This window comes from Merops nubicus, unplaced genomic scaffold (assembly GCF_000691845.1).
Source record: "Merops nubicus isolate BGI_N331 unplaced genomic scaffold, ASM69184v1 scaffold28651, whole genome shotgun sequence".
NCBI lineage: Eukaryota > Metazoa > Chordata > Aves > Coraciiformes > Meropidae > Merops > Merops nubicus.
In genome coordinates, this window is record NW_008589460.1 from 1 (window position 1) to 19,380 (window position 19,380).

The 19,380-nt window shown below is 43.1% G+C and overlaps 1 protein-coding gene across 1 annotated transcript; it reads left to right on the forward strand.

Annotated features, from left to right (window-relative positions):
* Positions 1 to 11,332: 11,332 nt before the first annotated feature.
* Positions 11,333 to 12,028, forward strand: LOC103781886 (nuclear factor of activated T-cells, cytoplasmic 1-like; the record flags this gene model as incomplete). Its single annotated transcript, XM_008949610.1, has 1 exon — positions 11,333 to 12,028. A coding segment is annotated over one exon (696 nt), but the record flags the coding sequence as incomplete, so codon positions are not given.
* Positions 12,029 to 19,380: the final 7,352 nt, after the last annotated feature.

Genomic DNA, 19,380 nt, shown 5'->3' on the forward strand with positions numbered 1-19,380 from the left:
GTCTCCCCTTTTCCAGTCAGTGGGGATATAGGTTATTGAAAAACATCTTACTTTCTTTGCAAACTCTCTCGTAACAGTGGTAAGGAGTGAATGTGCTTCTGCAATCATCAGAATTAATACTCTAGTATGGTTTTAGTATGCCTGTTTTGTAGGCATAAGGTTTTGTGTAAGCAATAAGATTTTACCCTTATGTTGCTGGTGGTTGTTTCCATCATGCCTTTCAGTGTTAGATAGGATCATCTTGACATTCAGAAACCAGGCACAATGACTGAATCAGTCATTTATGCTGCTGTATTTCTAGGAGTCATGTTAGCATGTTCTGCTTTGTTTGGTATCAGTCACAACATTCTTTTAATGTTTCCAGACAATGTAGAAAACCAAAGTTTAGCTCATAAAGAAAAAAATATTTGAGTCAACAACCACTGTGTGATGAGTGTGAAACAAAAAAGGAGATAAGCACTATTTTGGTCCAGGTAACATACTGTCTCTTGTTTAAACAAATCCTATGAACATATAAGGTGTAGGTTTTTGAGAAGCAAATATTAGAGTGATCATCATGTAAGATGTGGTTTTACACAAATCAGGTGGTATCCTGCAAGCTTCTTCTCCATCTGTACCTCAGGACTAGTCAAAATGCTAACATTTCAGTGCCTACCATAATTTTGCAGGTTATTTCTGCATGAGAGATCTTTGAAAAGCTTCAAGGTGCACATTAGACATATTTTACAGCTCAACTGGACTGTGCCAAAGGAAAATACCCTGTGTGGACTAAAGCCTGAGTATTGTGTGAGCCCACTGGCTGTGCTCCTGGGGGGGGTGTGAGCACACACAGCACAACCAGCCAGGAGAGCCATGGGCTCTCTGTGTGGCTCCCATTCTGACTGCAGAGAAATACTTTTTTTTTTTTTCCCCCTGTAGCTCCTGTTTCTCCTCATTCCCTAGGGGAAAACAGCCACTGGATCCAGGGACACGTGGCCTCACTCATCCCACCTCCTGTGGATGGTCCTATAGCATCTCCATGGAGTACAGCTCTGTGACATGCAGCCAGCACACGCTGCCCTCTCCAGCAGAGTGGGACGGTGTCACCACCATAAGGCTTCTCTCATGCTGCGGAGATATGGCAGGGTTGTACTTTTCCTCTCTGTTAGCTCACGTGTTTTGCAGAGCAGGGACTTACTTGATGAAGACAAGTTCCTTCCTCAGAAAGAAAAAAAAAATACTGTAAAAGTGAAAATCTTACTGCTTTGTAAAAGAAAAGTTTAAATAACAAATCAGAAAGTAGAAGCTTCAGAAATGAGAACCAAGGTCTGCAAAAATGGGCTTGTGTAAGTCTTTGGCTTGGGACAGACCATAAACCTAAGTACTTGTAATCCACTTTTAATTGAAATTTTGATTTACTGTACTGCTGAATTTGAGCAATCCCCAAATCCTCCATTGGCCTATATTGTAAAAGAAGTGACTGAAATGTAATATTTTTTAGTATTGCTTCAATATTATGCATCACTGAGCAATTGCCTATCAGTTTTATTCTGGAGCCTGCAGGCTCTTGAGATTCCTCCCCAGACATGCCTGGCACAGAAATATAAGGAGTTTCCATACCATTCTGGCACACGTGATTCTCACATCTCATATGGTAAGTACTAATACATTTTGGGTTGCCACATCCCATCATAATGTGAGGAAGGCGCAGGACCGGATGCTGCAGTCAGGAGTCTGAGGAAAGCACAATGAGCAGATGCTTGGATATCTGGCTTTTCAAGTCCCCTCACTGCTGCAGATCTGTGCAGGGGTGCTCTGTGGCTCTGGTATGTGCAGCAGAACATTTTGGAAAACCATTGGTGAACACTGCATTTGTGAACCCTACCTTCTAGAAAATGCTTGGTTTTAATTTCAGTTACGACTGCATAGAATCTTGCTTCTATGAATTTATCATACCATTGGCCCATATATGCATTTCAGACAGGATAAATAGTTTCCTGAAATCACTAAACATGAATTCTAAAACTAAACATGAATGATGTAACACCTGAGTTATAAACTAATCTGAAGAGGCTGAAGAAGCGCACAAGGCACCAGACGTATGCTGTGGTTCCAAGTCCTGTGCTTTCATCTCCAAGAAAGGTGAAGGAGTTCTCCAGCTCAGAAGACTTTAAACAACACATTGAATGATAAGGATTTGATCTCTGTTTATTCAGATTTCTTTTAAGCTGGTACATCAAAATAGAGGAAGTGTGTTCAAGAACTTATTTTTTGCAGATAGGAGTGAATGCCCACTATGATTTCTGTTATCTAATAAATATTGATATCAAGAACAGTGAACATACAAAAGCTTTTAGTTGAATTTTATTTAGACAAGTAGTGATATTTGACTAATCAAAGACAGGCTAGTTTGTCTAGGAAATATTTAATAAGATGGAAAAAGGAAAGTTGCTGTGTTTCTTTTACTGGAACAAAAACTAAGGCTTTTGCGAAGAGTTGATGATAAAGTGTTTCCGGTTTCTGTTTCTGTCAGGCTTCTTAATTGTCAAGGCCTTATTAAAAATCATTTCACTACTTTTAGTACTTATTAAAATGGTGTTGATATGCTGGGCAACTTTTACTTTGAGATGTGTTTGGCCAGATTTCCAAACGTACAGCCGTCACTTGGCGAGCCAGTTTTCTACAGTTTCTTTGCCTCCCTGCGGGCACCTGCACAAGCCCCCAGGGTGCTGAGCTCCTCTGAAAACCTGGCCATGTAGACAAGTGACTGTGTGGGGATGGAGGTCCTTTGAATCTGTGGGTACAGAGCTGTGCTGGGAGCCTGCCTGTGGTGACTAGACGTGCCTTAGGATTGTCCTCTGCAGCCTGGTGGTGTGAAAGTGAAGTGCTTGGTGTGCTTCTGTGTGACCACCCCACACTGCTGTCAGCATCCTCCTTAACTTCCTGCCTCTGCTCTAAATTTATCTCCTGCCTGCCCCACAGATGAGTGCAATCAGCAGTTTTCTAGTGATTGCACGGAGTAGCCGTGCCTGTTTCACATCGGCTCCCGCCCACAGCTCACTTTCTAAGTTAAAAGGCGACGTCAGCCGCGTTAGCAGAAACAATAAAATGAGGATGCAAAGTGTTGCTGCTCTAACGTGACACGGAGCACGGGTTTTACTGATAATCTCCAGACACCTCTCACCTCTTGAGTATTTGCTGAAGTTTTGCGCTTGAGGCTGGCAAGCTTATTAGCCTAGCCGTGTCTGCAGAATGGTGGTAATTTGGGGGTAGATGGGGATTTGGAGCCAAACTAAGTGTTTCCAGGTTTGTGAAAGGATCCTAACCCGCGGCACATGCAGCACAACCACAGCAGTACCAGGGTGGGCAGCGCCTCAGCCAGCTTGGGGAGCCAGGGGAAGGGGTGTGGAAGTCAGCAGAAGTGCTTTATCCCCAGGCCCATCTTGGGCCAGTGTGGTTTTCCCGGGGCCGTGTGCGAGGGGACCAAGCGCAGCCGAGCCCGGCCTGAAGCCTCAGACCTGCTGGAAGTGTTTCCATCCAGTCCAGGGAGCAGCCAGGCTGCCGAGAGCCCACGCAGGGCAGGCAGGGCAGCAGCAGGGATGGGGGGAAAGTTTCCCCTGGGGGATTTTATTTTAGATGAAAATATGAATCACAGTTGCTCATTTTTACACTAAGCGCTGTTTATTTCGTTTTGACTGCTAGGTGGCTCTTTGTCTCTTCTGACATTTAACAGTAGCAAAAAGTGTGTGAGATGTTGTTGGAGTACTGTTTCCATGTAAGAGGATTACAAAAATCACCATCACCAGGTGCCTCAGCCCCTCTGCTCCCATCCAGCAGTCACACAAGGTCTGCAGAGGGGTCACGCTCGCCACCATTAAACCCTTGGGTGCTTTTGCTTCTGGTTGCTGGATCCCCAACAACTGCTGCCCATGCTTCATCCGGGTGACATCCTGCTTTGGCCATCAGCCAGAGCCTAGCCAGCTGTGTCCAACCTGCAGATGCAGTTGTCTTGATCTTTAGAGGCAAAGCTGCTTCACTATGCAGTGCTCCATCTTCATCTGGAAAGGCAAGAAGGGGCACTGTCTGTGTGATGTCCCTGCAACAGGAAGGGTTGGGTGGGCACTATAGAGGAAGTCCCTGGCTGTGTCTTGACATCAAGCTCCATCACAGCAGCAATGGTGACCTGTAGTAGTTAACTTCATAAAGCTGTCTTTTGGCAGTACCTCCTTTTTCAAATATGCCCCAGCAGACAACAAAACCCAGCCTGTAGTTTTGGTCACTGAGCCCCTCTGCATGAGCATTTCAAGGGCTCCCTCCCTTACTTCCCAGTGATTTCATATGTGTGTTAGCAAGTGTAGGTCTTCAGGATCTTCCAATTAGCTTAAAAGCCAAAAGGTAAAACTTGTGTGGGGGAGAGCAGGGTTTAGGGTTACATGGGCTGGATTACAGGAGATGTTTATTTTTGTTCTCCTCAAATGACTGATACCATAATTAATTTAGCCCAGTGATTGATCCTAAAGGGAACGTGGTGGCAGTGGTGGTGGTGGCTGCTGGAGGTGAAATGCACAGTCGAGGGTGTGTTTTGCTGGCTGTGGGAGGAACTGCATCCCTCTCTGAAGACAAAGACCGTGTCAGAGCCGCAGTGGCTGAGCTCAGCCAGGTCCAAATCCCTCTCCAGAGAGGGCAGATCCAGGGCTAGCACTGATGCAGAGGACGCCCTCCTGCCAGCCTGTACCCACAGAGCATCCAGCAGCACTGCCAGGCATGAGGAGCATCGAGCAGCCCCCAGGCTGCTGCCTTGTGGGACCCCTGATCGCAGCCCCCAGCTTCCTGTTCTCCTTCCCTCATCAGGAGAACAGGAGCAATGTCAGCACTGGCAGTGTAATGTTGGGCCACATAGTCAAAAAAGACGTCACCCCAGTGTCTTGTAATGTGTCTGACAGAAATGAAAGCCTTGGCCAGTGCAGCCTGGGTCTTGTCTGCGGCTGAACCTCCATCTGAAGGCAGCAGAGGAGCTGGGTGCTGCGCCATGGGAGCAGCAGTAGAGCAGCCCATGCCACAGGACTCCATTTGTCCTTTTCAATCTTGTAGGATTTAATAAGGTGTTGTGATGGAAAACAATTCATGCCTTTTAAGAATTTTCCTCTTTTCTTTTGAAAGAAGACTAATGGATGTCTTCTGCACTAAGACAATCCAAATGGCTTCCACGTACCTTCCACTCCTCCCCACCTGGTTTGACAGTGTATGCAGCAAGCTACCATATATAATCTTCTGTCTCATAAATATGCATTGAATGACCTAATAGTTTAACAGCTGTTGAAAAGCATTTAGTAAATGAGTTAGTTGGAAAGCACTTTCTAATCAGATAATGGCACTGTCTGAGATTATAGGCTGAGATGTACGCATAAAGCTTCTATCTGCCTGGAGGCTGTTCTTCTGTAAGACTGTACATATACATCCGATCCCATAAAAATGTATACACCTGAACCCAAAGAGGACAGCAGGCATATGTTAGAGGTGGCCCTCCTGATGAGCAGTACCAGTAGCAGTCTGCTAGCAAGAGGGAGTGAGTTCAGATAGTTGTAGATAGAAGCTGCAATTACATGGGTGCTGCCCACAGCTTCTTGATATCATGAAGCTCCCTTTGTTCCTGAGTCACCATGCTCTGGTTTTATTAACTAAAAAGCGAAGGCTTGATAGTAGCTTGAACTTTAAAAATGTTTTGGCTGAACTGGTGCAGAGGGAAAAATACTCAGTCCATGGACAGCATCACAAGACCCTTGGGGCTGAGTGCCCATCCCTTGTCCCTGAGATTGTCACTGCTGCAGATATGTTGGCAAGGCATTTCAGAAAGTTTTGCTTGGTCACTGCTGCTTTGGTGTTCCAAAACAGGGGGATTTTAGTTTCTGAGGGCAGCCAGCACATTGCCTCTGCCCAACATCAGGATGCTCCAGAGTCAGAACCAGGGATGAGTGAGATCCTCGCTCCTTTTGAGCCTGGCAGGTCCGGACGATGCTGCTGCAGTGGCTAGGATTTTGTCTGCGCGTGCATCCAGAGTGGCCAAGCTGTACATGGAGGTGTGTCCACATCCCTAACTGTGTCTCCAGTCAGCCCAGCAGCATAGTGGTGACAACCAGCTGGGATGACCTGCACAGTGGGTCTGAAGGAACGTCTGGTTTGTGGCGAAGACGGTGTGCTGCCTGGCTCAAACCTGGCTCATGGGAGGACTTCAAAGGCACAAACAGCTTTTCAGAGCTCAGCTCAGTAATGGAGATTTAGCCACCTAGCTCCTCCACCCTCTTTGAGAGCCTCGTCTCAAATTCTTAACAGTTACGAGACATTTAGTCCAGAAGTTGAAGAAATGCGTGTGTGCACATGATGAAAAAAGTAGTGTTTTGATTTTCACATGCTAACCAAAATCTGTGCGCCGGTGCCAGGGAACTACATCATAGTCTGCACTGTGAAAGGTGGCTGTTTTCTTTGATAGCTTCAATCAAACTTAAGGGTAAAATAAATATATTATAGTGCTATAAATGTCTGCATTGATAATACTATGTGGAAATGGGAATTTGTTAGTTTAATGTTAATCAGGCTGAACATCTGTTTAATTTATATGATTATATTTTTCTCAGGTCACATATTTTAATAGTACCCTCAAAAAAAAAGTTTAAAACCCCATCTGGATTGCTAAAGTGTAAAAGCAAACAGACTTGTTAGAATTGTCAAAAAATACATATAATTTATATTTAAGCACTTTCTGACTCCCTTTACTGAATGTGCATGATTTATTATTTTTCTTCAAGTTTGATATATTAACTTTTTACCTGCTAGAAAGGCCTTTCATTTAAATGTGGGCTTGTAGAACTGGCTGAAATACTTCTCCCAGATTCAGACCCACACAGAAGGACCATTGTCTTATGCCCAGTGCCTCGGTATGATGTCATAACCCTGGTCTCTCTGGGTAAGAAGCTTTGATTTATAGCTAGGGCTGCTGCCAATGCATGGTTCTCAGAACTTCGTATTAAATTAGATGACATAATGACATGAGTCCACAGTCTAAAAAGCCATCGTTGAACCATTGAAAACTAATTAGCACAGATTAAGTTGCATATCAGACTAATTTAGCACTATGAGCTCTCTCATATTTCAATATTCAAAATCAGGGACTATTTAAAATCATCTGTTGGCCAGCATAATGCATTGTGGAGTGACAAGCACTTAACAATTCACCATACAAAACAAATGTGTTATTTTTTTTTGTTTTCATGGCAAGGGCCTGATCGTTCAGCAGAGTAGTGTCTCTTAAGCAAGTAGCATTGCTTTTGAGTCTGCACGCATGTGAAAACTGCATCAGCTGTTCTGTTTACAGTTTCATAAGTTTTGGCTTCTTTGTTGCAATTTATTATTAGCAAATCTTGTATCGCAAATTCAGCCACCCTTTTTCATTCTAGCCAGCTGAAAGTCTGCAGGACTGGTTGCTAGCACCATGGAGCAGCTTTGAGACAGAATCCTTGTTGCCATTTATATGGCTCTGCTAAATTTAAGAAATAGTCTGGTTTCTGATAGACGTGCTTGTAGATTCTGAACAGCTCTAGGGTTTTCCAGCTAGTTGCCAGTCCAGGCCTGCTGTGCAATTAGGAGTGTCTGTTTCAGCTGGAAGGTTTTTGCCAAGTCATTTAAGATTGGCATATCTCAGCCAGAAGTTAGTCATATTAATAATACTCCCCGTAAAATATTAATCTTGAGAAAATTAACTGTACTCTCTGTATCATGTCACATCTCCCTGTGTGAAATACTCACTTGTGCAAGTGAGTGACAATGGAAATGGGTATGTGTTAGCAGCTAGCTTGTCATGACTCCACAGGGATGTGTCTGAGAATGAAACCCCTTTTTCTAGCTGGAGTCTGAAGATTTGCAGCTAATCAAGCATGAGTCAATAGGTAAGCGGTAACGCTGGTCCATGGCTGGCTGGTGATCTGCCCTGGCTGCTCTGGAGGAACCTACTGGGTTTCTGCCTAGGAGAACATTGTGAAAGTGGGCACGTGAGGTTTGTGTCCTTAGCTGCTCTAGGTAAGCTGCAGCTGCTTGCTCCAGCTGAGGGTCTCAGGAAGTCAGTGAGACAGTGGGTAGGTTGTGCTAGGAACTGGCAGCCTTGTTACATGCAAGTATTTTAGCTTGAGTTACACCATAGACACTGTGATGGTAAGTGGGTAGTCAGGGAGTACATGTACAAGCTGTTCCTGCACTGGTTTTGGAAGGTGTTCCTTGAAATAGCCACAGCTCCTGCTCATTAGTCCTGGTCGTTAGTATGGTTTCTCCAGAAAAAAAAAAATTAAGAAAGATCCTACAGAGCTTCATTCTCCAAACTGGTATCCTGTGAAGACATTTACACTTGTTCCAAGGGGAGTGAGTGGCTGCCATCCCACCTTGGTAATATCCATATGTTTACTCTGCACAGCCTTAAATGGCTATACAAATGGGAAAGCACTGAAAATTCAGGTACAAATCCCTTCGCCAGTTCAGCATTAATACTTTTTCTGTCTTTCAGTGTGATATCTAGTCTACAAACAAATACATAGTCCTTAGTAAGGGGAGACTATTTTAGTGCTGAAAAAACATTAAAAAGGTAATTGAGGCAATTCAGTTGAACAAGTTCAGACATCTCTAAGCCTAAGTGCAGGTAGTATCTGTCCATTTAAAGATAATTTGTTTCCCATTTATGAACTACCTTATGCTCAGGAGTATCAGTTCAAAGCAATACAAGGGGACAGTGTGAACAGATGTTAAGTAAAATGGAGGTCCCACTTAATCCCATATCCTTCCTTCTTGTTTCCCTCTCTGGCTACCAACCTGCCATCAGCAAACAAGCTACTGTGAATTACCCTAACTGGTCCTGTAATCAACACCAGTCTCTATTTTTCTTCTAAATTTATGGAGTCAGAAGTGTCCTTGGTTGCTGCCACCATCTCCAAGAGAGTTTTTGGACTAACAGGTCTGAAGTAGAGTCCTTTCAACCAGTGCAGAGCAAGACCTACTGGTTATCCTCTGTTGGTTGCAGCAGGTGCATTTAGATGTAGCAGCATATGATAACAGATTCCCAATGTTCATGGCCACTGATCAGACCTCCAAGTAGAGCCCGTGGCATTGCTTTTATAAAAACAAAAATTCAAAGTGAAGGGACAAAAAATTGCCTGGTAAATGAAGTAGCAAAGTTGTGCTGTAGAAGAGCTACAGTGAAAAATCAGACTGAGATCAGGAACCTGCCTTCTTTAAAGCCTCCATCCTGCTGCCACCAGAGCTGTATAACCTTTCCCTAGGTTATAACAAGTCAGACAACTCCAGGTTTATTGGAGTTGAATTGCCAGTGGTTGAGCTTGGAATTATTTAGCACAGGTGTTTCTATAACAGTGATATATTGGGAAAATTCAGTGTTCAACAACCATCATATTTCCAGCTGTGCTGTGGTTAGTGCTAGTACAGTGAATCTAATATAAAACATGTGAGGATATTTGCTAGCTCAGGAACTTGTTAAAGGTATTTTCTTACAATATCTGAGCTGCTATGTTTGTCTAGGTGCGTTTCTTTGGTCTTGCATTTTCGTAAAGGGTGTGATATTGGCTTTGTAAAGCTGTCACTGAACCTGGAATCTGCTTCTTTGCAACCAAGTGCATTAGTAGCCCGGCTAGCCAGTGTGGAGCACACGAGCAGGTGAAAATAAGATTATGAGGAATCCAATGACAGTCCATTATCCTTAGCACATTTGTCTTGAGCAGCACCTCTGCATCTGTTACATATATAGACGTGTTTTCACTAGGGGTGCTAGAAATCTTGAAACAAGTGTTGCAAGCATCTATATGTAAAAGAACATAAAAGGAGCAAAGTTAACAAGAGGCTAGGGGACTGTAAAACAAGGGTAGTGAAGTGCACCAGCAGCAAAATTTGTGAGTATTAAAAGAGGTTGTATATGAACACATGCAGACATGCATTTGTAGGGGTTCAAAAGACTCATACATGCACATAGCAAACGGCTGGAGAATGTGTAAGGTTGTTTGTAAAACACATGCAAATAAAAATACAGAGACTCACACAGCACACGTGCTCTGAGCGAGCTGTGTCAATTTGTTTCATTAATAACTTTGTGCTACAACAGGTTAATTATTCTAATATTCTGGAAGATTCTTTCTGTTGTCACTGTAATCTTCCAACAGCAGCTTCAAGCAGCAGCTCTACCTGTGGATTTTTTGGGGGGAAGGAAGGTAAATGCCACTCTGCATCCATACTCAATTGTTGTAGGCATTAGAGTTGCATCTGGCTAGAAAAAATACATGTACAGACTAGCTTGGCCCTTTTATTTTTAATTTTCCTGACAGGAAAAGTGGTTGTCTTTTCTCTGTGCACTGCATATGTTGTAGGGGAAGCAGCAAAGGCATCTCGCTCTGATTTGAGGGAGAAAACTGCTGTGAAAAAGACACTTTGATTTGAGGAAGGATCTCTTCTCTTATTTGAAAAAGCAGCTCTGTGTTTGTCATGACTGAGTTGATGTTCATGGACAGTCATTTTGTCCATGTGCTAGTGGTATTCAGAGACATGGATTGGCAGCTCAGTTAGAGCCTCTTTTGGGACAATGGGCAGAGCAAGCAGAGGTCTAGAATAGGAGTCAGTTTTTCCTGGTATCCAGAAACTGAATTAACATTTGTTAGGAGTTGGCATTAACAGTTTGGATTCAACTTAACATCACTGAGAGTTGGATGCAACTTGCTGAATATTGTGCAACCAATGGCTGGTTAGTAAGATTAAACACAATCATGTAAAAACTAGATAAATCAAAGCCTAGTCTTTCAATAATACCCTTGCAACTGAAAACTTCTTCGACATAGTGGCTTGTTGTGTATCTTTACAATTTTACTTTCACTGAACTCTGAAAACCCCATCTCTACCTTATTATCCTTCAGTTTACTGAATATGCAGACATTTATCAAATGGGCCATCAGTAGCCGTAGAAATGCAGTAGTATATCCAAGTTAAAATTCTTGCTTTGATTACTACAAATCCATGGAGCCCTTGGGTCCAGAGCTTCCACTGAAGCACAACTATTTGCAAATAGATTTTTATAGCACATTAGTGCTGGAGGAGAGTCCAAAGAAAATAGTACTTTTCAATATTAGAACCAGCTGTGACTTTCTTGTGCTGATGACTCATTCTTTTTTTTTTATAGGGTGGGAGAACTAGGCAAAAGACACACAGAGTCTTATTCAAGACATTGTTTGTTTTGCAAAGGGTATCCTAGCCACAAGCCAACTTGATCATACCAATACGCAACTCATGTTTATTTAAAACTTTTTTCTTTTAACAGTTCCAATTATAAAAACAGAACCCACAGATGACTATGAGCCTGCTCAAACCTGTGGACCAATGAACCAAGGCTTAAGCCCTCTCTCTAAACCGTACTACAGCCAGCAGATCATGATGCCCCCTGACCCTGGTTCGTGCCTCGTGGCTGGCTTTGCCTCCTGTCAGCAGAGGAACGCCGTGATGTCACCCTCTCCCAATGCAAGCCCCAAGCTGCATGACCTTTCGTCCTCTCCTTACAAGTGCATCCCCAACCCGGGCCACAGTCACCTTGGACTTCAGCAGCCCACTGGAGGTGTCCCCACCATACAGGAAGTGCCAAGGTCTATAGTTGTGCACCCAAGCTCCCCCGAGCAATCATCTCACATCATGCTGCAGCCGCAGGTGAGTCAACATCTGAGCAGTAGCTGTCCCCTTGGTTATCAACAAACACTCTATCCCAACAGTCCCTCTTCTCCAGTTCCATCTGTTACCCAAGAGCCAACCTATTTGCAGTCCTGCAGTCCAACTCACTCATCCATAATGGGTCAACAGCAGCAGCAACTGCCGAAGGTTCACAGAAATGAGTCTCCAACAACCCAACCACTGCAACCACTGTCATTGCCAGAGTTGCATGAGGAAAGTAATCATAATTTGGCCCCTATTCCTGTTATGATCAAGCGAGAACCTGAGGAATTGGACCAGATGTACCTGGATGATGGTAAGTCTTCTGCAGCATAGGTTTGCATTCAACCGTGTTGCTATATCAGTGAGTTCCCTTAACCTTCTCCTTCTTTTGAATCCTGGTGGAAAAAAGTTCAATTAACAGCCTGGTGGAGTGGTGCAGACTTGCTTGGATTGTGTCTGTACAGGAAAGGGTTCTTTAGTTGTGTTTGAGGCGATGGAACCGTATGATCTATGCATTAAATGCTGTTGGTTACCATAGAGCTACCTGCATGACCAATAGCTGTGTGCAATAATCTTAACTGTATGGGCTTGGCTTATGCCCATGCCAATGACCTGTGGAACTGCAGTGAAAACATATTGAACATTTTCCCAGCCATAATGCAGTGAAATGTCTGAAGTGTTCACTGGAACTAAATGATAAATTGCTTTACTTCAGTTGAAATGGTTCAAATTAAAAATTTGAAGGCACATCTTTCAGCGTAACTTTTCAGCCTGGTGGCATCGGATGTTAAGACTACTTTTTCTTCCATTCTGACTGCAGCCTTGCTGCTGCTTTTCCTTTTTTTTTATTATTTTCTAAGATTCCATATGTATATGTATTCTACATGCACCACTGAAAAGTTAAAATGCTGTGATGAACTTGTCAGACTCTAGTTTCCATAGATTTATTAGTCAAACGTAGTAAAAGGGGTAATCAGCAATTTGATTATGTGACCTCACTGAACTGTGATTTAGCATTTGCTGCTAAGTATCGCAGTAGTATTCTGGACCTTCATCTCAATGCAGTATGTGAGTTCCCTTCCAATAGCCACATAACTTTATATAACATACCATGCTATTTGAAGAAGACATGCCTTTGAAACGGCTGCATTAAAACTAACTGGTGCCAAGGAACATCTGAATGTGATTGTCTTTCAGGGAGAATTTAAAGACAATTCATTGCAGTGTTTTTAAAAAAGGACATGTAGTCATTCTATTTTAAACAGCATGGTACTCACTGAATTGCAAATGAATATTTTGGAGCTTCAACTCTAGGAAAATTATTTTTCCTAACTTATTATTGGTTACATGATAGACAGATCTAAGGAATTGTTCCTGATCAGGAGTTCAGTTCAAGTTTTGCACATCTTGTGTGAGAAAGTTTTCTTCATATAGCATGCATTTTTACCACATATCTGTGCTGTAAGGAGCAAGAGTTCAACAAACCGAACAAGAAATATATACAAAACAAAACAAAAAGCTATGCCCTAATTTTTGGTTTGAGAGAAACCAGGGGTTATCTATGGAAGGAAGCAAATATAGGTAATTTCTAAACCTATACAGCTGTCTGTAGCTGGCTTTCTAGAAAAGCACAAGAAACAGGCAGTTTTCTGCCTTAGCTCTCCAAAATTCAGCATTCGCTTCTCTTGACCACACTATGAAAGCTGCAGTTGGCTGGTCTCTGCTTGGAGAGATGGGACTGGGACTCAGGATGAAGGGTGAAGCTCCCTGAACCGTCAGTCTACTTCATGTTTCGTCTGGAGGAACAAAGGGACTTTGCTACAGTGTGGTCTGAGAGAGATATTTTATTTTCTTTCAGCAACGCTCATTCTGTCTGACAGAGCATAAATGGTTTAGTCTTTACCCCCGTCTCTCTTCCAGTCCATCTTTGGACACACTCACACACCAGTCCTCTGGCAGATCATCAGGAGTAATTGTAGAAGCCACCGTGTACATCTGCACTGATACTTAAAGTTGACTTTGAAGATCTCTTCAGCTAGCCAAATCCAGATATATTTCCCTTTGGCATCCAGCAGGCTATCAGAATTGTTCTGTGGCTGACCACAAGAACTATAGACCGAGAAAGAATTCATAGACATAACAGTCATGGTAACAATATATAATAGAAGAAAAAAAAAAACACCTTAAAAAATTAAACGTTTCTTTAAGAGGGGTAATCAGAAATGGTAACCAAAGGAAGTCCCTTCTTTGTGTCTGAAGTGGTATTTAGGTTTCTGTCAGGGATCACACTTATGGATCGTAACCCACTGAGCTGCCTTTCGTATCTATGCCTTATCTCACTGCCTGAAGTAGAGATCATCCACGCTATGTCTTGTGTTGACAAGATGAAGCCCTTGTAGAAATCAGGGGTGAACTAAAGCCATCTTATTTGTCTCAGTATTTGGCAGTCGAGAGAAAAAGCATGTAGCAGAGGGGCTAAAGACAGGGAGCATATCTTGTGGGACTTGTTCTGGTCAGGACCCTCTGTTCAAACCACACAGACCCCAGCATGCCTTCGGACACAGCACAGGAGCATGAAGCTGCGAGTCAGGCTGGAAGCCTGTTTAGGTCTATGCTGTGTGTATTTCATGGAGGCAGCCTTACCGTGACCAGTGCAGACACTGGTTTCACATAACATTTAATCTGATGTAACTGCAGGCTCCCATGGAAAGGGTGGCCTCGATCCATCTTGCCCTTAGCCACATGTTCTTGTTGCTTCCTTTGAGTCATATCAATTGATTATGGAGTGGCAGAGCAGGCTAATGGAAAATTAACCTGCCAAAAATAGGAAAACCCATGTAATTTTCCACTGGGTCAGCTCATGGAACCACATCCCCCGGGTCCAATAGCTGGGTCCAGCCCACGAGAAGGGCAGGAAGCCTGTTGCTGCAGGTCAAGGAGTGCAGCAGGACCTCTCCGGGTGGCAACAGCCCACCCATAAGCCAGAGTAGGTGTGACTTGAAGCCGCATCTGATGTCATCTTATCCTCCCCAGCAACTGTCTAATCAATTCATCCTGTCTCAGTAAAAAGACACCTTCTCATGCTCACCTATTCGTTATGGAAGGGTGACATCTGGGCTGCCTGGCACAGACTCAAAGGGCAGTTTGGCCTCTACAGTGACTGGCTGGAAACCACCAGTAGTTGCTGCTGTTCACCACTGAAAAGGCAAAGCAATTCACATGTACCATGCCTTTGTGCTGTTTCATTCTGATCTCTCACCATAACTGTGGAGTGAGGGAGAATGTTTTGCAGAGTGGCTTGTATCAGGAGCAACTCATTTGTCAGGTGCTTGATGCTTTTTTTTAGTAGGAGCTTTTAAGCTGTCACTTCTGTTTCTTGTTAGTATCGTACCCATCTTTAAGTGTTTTCCTTGCTGGAGGAGCACGTAGGAGATCTGTGGTTTATGACCAGATTCTGAATACCCGAATATCAAATTGTACCCATGAGTAAGGAATGTTACTCCGTTTTTAAACAGATTGCTGCATTACCTCATCATAATTTGTTGTCTCACTGATTAGATCTCTTCATAAAGCATGACTTAAAACTTTTTTCAAATCTCTGCACCTGTGAACAATGTTGGATGTACTTGACTGCTTTCTTTGCCTGCTCTTCTAAGTATACCAACTCTTTCACTCATTCCTAAAGTAATTTACAAGTAATGACATATTTTAATGAAATTAAAAGTGAAATTCTCAAAGCATCACTCCGTTTAAAAAGTGTAACCTCACAGTGTCTTGTAGCTACATACTACCTGCAGTTTTACCTGAAAGTGCTGGTGATGTGTGAGTTATAGATACCTAACATACTTACGGGACTGGCAGACACATAAAATATCTATCTGATTTTGCCAGATTATGTTTGGTAAAATTTTGGTTGCTTCTTTACCACTTTGGAGAGGTTTGGTTTGTGTATCTGATTTACATATAGCAATCATGGACCAGGTATACACAGAGGGTTTTTCTTTTCAACTTATGGGATCAAAGCAATATTAATTCTTTTTGGTCTGGAGCATCTCCAAATGCAGAGCAGCTATACTGCAGAGTATAGATGGAAAAAAACAGTTTGGGAGTTTATATAAGTATATATCCTCTATGTGACATTTTTCTGCTTCAGTAATGGTGGGCAGCTGAAGTGTTATAAAGGGAGCACCCAAAGAGACTTTTGGCAAATAAGTTCTGGTCTTGGCAATCTTGTTTTAAATCAAATCTACAGTAGCCACCTGGGCTACTCATTAAATGTGCTATCCATTTGAGTATGGGAATATACAATTCAACATGTAGAATGTATTTAAAACTCACTCTGTAAAGTGATACCTGATATATTATGTCTGTGCTCTTGATATTGAAAGGTATCTGGCTTGTGTACCAGCACTTGTTTCAAATAATTCTGAGTTCAACCTCCTAACAGAGATTATGACTGACTGCCTTTGCTGCTTTCACAGCAAGATTTGATTAAAAGCAGTTGAAATGTGACATTTATGCCTGGGCTTAGTCCTCTGCGGGAGCCTGTGGTCCTTCACAGTGGGACAGGGGATGTCTCCTGTCCTCCCTGCCAGAAGCTCTTGGAGCAACCTGCAGGGTGCTAGGGCACCCTGGCAGACCACAGCAGAGCTGATGCTGGCTCTGTGTAGGTGTGCCACCCCTGCCCTAGACAGGCAAGGTTACATGAAACGCCCCTTTCAGATCCAACCTGAGAGTAGTGTGGGGTACTAGCATGGCAGAACTCATGAAAAATCCTTAGACACTTAGGCTTGAGGGACCTCTTCAGTACAAGTCCATACATTAATTGCTTTTAAGAGAAAATATTTTGTTTGGGGATCAATGACTCTAATGTGCTGTACGGCCCTCTGAGGTGTGAAGTGGAATTAGCATGGCCTAAAGAGATGTCCAGTTTGGGGAAACTACAAGACCTTCCGGGTTGCTTGACCCTGTCAAGGGTATGTGAAAATTTACATCTCACTTTTGAATGTGCTTCTCTCTCCAGTCCTGTAACTAGGACTTGAGTCAAAAGCTGTACTAGTCTGCTCATGAACTAATCCTGCTTCTTTTCTCTTGACCATGGTAGCTCACATAATTTTTCCAAATTTTAACTGCTTTTCTTGGTGATAGAAGAAACCCCAAGCCAGAGGTGATGGAGTGTGAGTTCACAGGGCTTTCAGGATGTTCAGGCAGCTGGGAACTGGCCAGACTCACAACAGGAGATGCTAACGGTGACTTGAAATCACCTTCCTCATCCCCATTTCCCTTTCCTGGCCCTAGTGTAGCCTGGGTGGAACACAGATCTTTTCTTTCACCAGGATGGAGAGAGTTCAATTAGGCATGCTAATGCCAAGAAACATTTTTCAGGCTGTAACTGGCACTCCCACAAGCTATTACATTTTTTACCTGCAGCTGAATGACACTCAGTTGTAAAATTATTTCCTGCCATTAGAAACATCAAAGACAGTAGTATACATTACAGATGAAAATGAAGCTCTTTTGAAAAAGGAAGGGGGAAATACATTGGAACCAACAGGAAAAAATGTATGACTTACGTTCCCAGCAGATTTCAGGGTGTATTGTGCACGCTGTGATCCCATTTGTTACACTAACACACAGAACTTTACAAAAGTATTTTTAAAGCAGCGTCATGGAGGATTCTTTGATCAAGGTATGCTTGAGTACTGAAGCTGAAGATCTTGGCTTCTTTGAGATTTGCCTGGTTTCTAATCTCAGCTTTTGAGATGCAGTCCTAGCCATGCTGAGGTTGGCAGCACGCTCCCTTTATTGGCACTGGGGCCAGGGTTTCACCTGCTATTGAAAAAACTGTGTTCCAGAGTGCCCCGAATCCTGTGTAGGAGCCCGAACTGGAATAACAATATCTGAAAGACAGATCTCTTGCCTGAAGTTTTGTATATTAATTCATCCTCCGCTCCACACAGACACTTCCAGAAAGATCTTGACTTGATCAGATCTATAAATCTTTGCATAGTAAGATGAAAATACACAGGCCATAAACAAAGGTATCTGATGTTTAGATATATGGCTAACAGAAAGTGTCAGAACCACATCATCATCTTTTATAAAACAAGGAGGCTTTTGTTCTTGTGATTGTCTTTGCACAGCTGTGAGTTTTATAGCACTGTGCCAATGAATGCACTCGTTACAACTTTTATTTTACTCTGAAAAGGTAAATTGGGAACATTAAGCCCCCAATAAGTATGTAAAAGTGGCGAAACCACAGGTAAAGTGTTACTGAAAGCTGCAGCCCTGCCAGCCATTTCATTTTAAACATGGCTCTTTTAAAAATAACTTTTGCAGTAAAAGCTGTAACTCCTGGATGTAATATGAGCTATTGCTAATGTCATTCCCATGAATTGCTTACAGTGTTGAACTGTTAGATGTCTGACAAGTCCATATATCTCCTATACAGTATATGTGAAAGTTTTTTGCCTCTAAACCATATGTTCTTTTTTTCACTCCTCTATATTCTTCAAATGCACGTGGTTTGGTGATATAGTTTATTTGAACAGGAACCATAGCAGACAGAATTATTCTTTTGCTGAAATGTATCCTTTTTCATACATCTCAGCTTTGTGATTAAAGCAATTGGCTCTCGAGGCATTAAGTTTAGTCTGCTGGTGCCACAATTGTGCCTTTGAAAACTTGTGAGTGCACTTGGTGATTTCCAGTAGTCCAGATGTCATTAGAACAACACGCAGGTAGTCTGCAAAGTCCAGTAACACTGTCTGCACTTGGCATGGGCGAGTTTTTCCCTCGCTCCCTCTTGGCCAAGCCTTGCAGCTCTGGGAGAAAACAAATAGCTTTCCTCATGGAAAATTTGACTTAATCTGGCGTGGTGCCTGAGCCTAGATCCTCCTCGTCTCTAATTATCATTGAAAGTGTACATGCTACTGTGATAAAACATGCTGAGTCGTTAACATTTGGGGCTTGGGTTGTATGCGATGAGTAAGGGAGGACTGAAGTAACGCCTCCGAGTCAGACTTTTGGTGGACTTACACGTCTGAGTTTAAGGCGTATCCTGTTACATGAAACCACACACCCACGGGATCAGGTTTTGCTGTTTCTAGTGGGTTTGCTGAATTGGGTCTCCCTGGAGGCTCTCCAGAAGAAATTCTGACTAGATGTCACTGCTGGTTTTCTCCTGTCTCAGGTGTGCAGCTGCCCACAGAGCAGCCTACCTCTTAGCTGCAGTATGCTGTGAAATTTGGCAGTGAACTTTGCTTACTTCTGACATCAGCACTTAGGTTTCCAGGGAGGTCTTTGAGTCTCAGGCTTTCAAGGAAATGTCCGGTTCCTTCGGAGAAGTCTTGAGTGCCTCCACCCTCATTTAGTGATGGCAAACAGTGATGGAGGGAGCAGAAGAGTGGCCAAGCTCTAACGGGAAAGCTGCAGAAATCAGCAGGCAGTGCTTTGCAATGTTTTGATACTCAAGAGTCTTTTTAGTGTTGAAAACCTAGCATTTGTTTGATGTGCATCTGCATGTGCACCCTCACGTTAAACGTTTGGAGGCATTGCGTGTTGCGTTGCACTCTGTCTTTTCAGCTAAGAGCTAGCTTCATGCTGCAGCCATGCTAGTGGCTGTGCAATGCGTTGGGAAAGAAGTGGCTTCTCAGTCCCATGCCT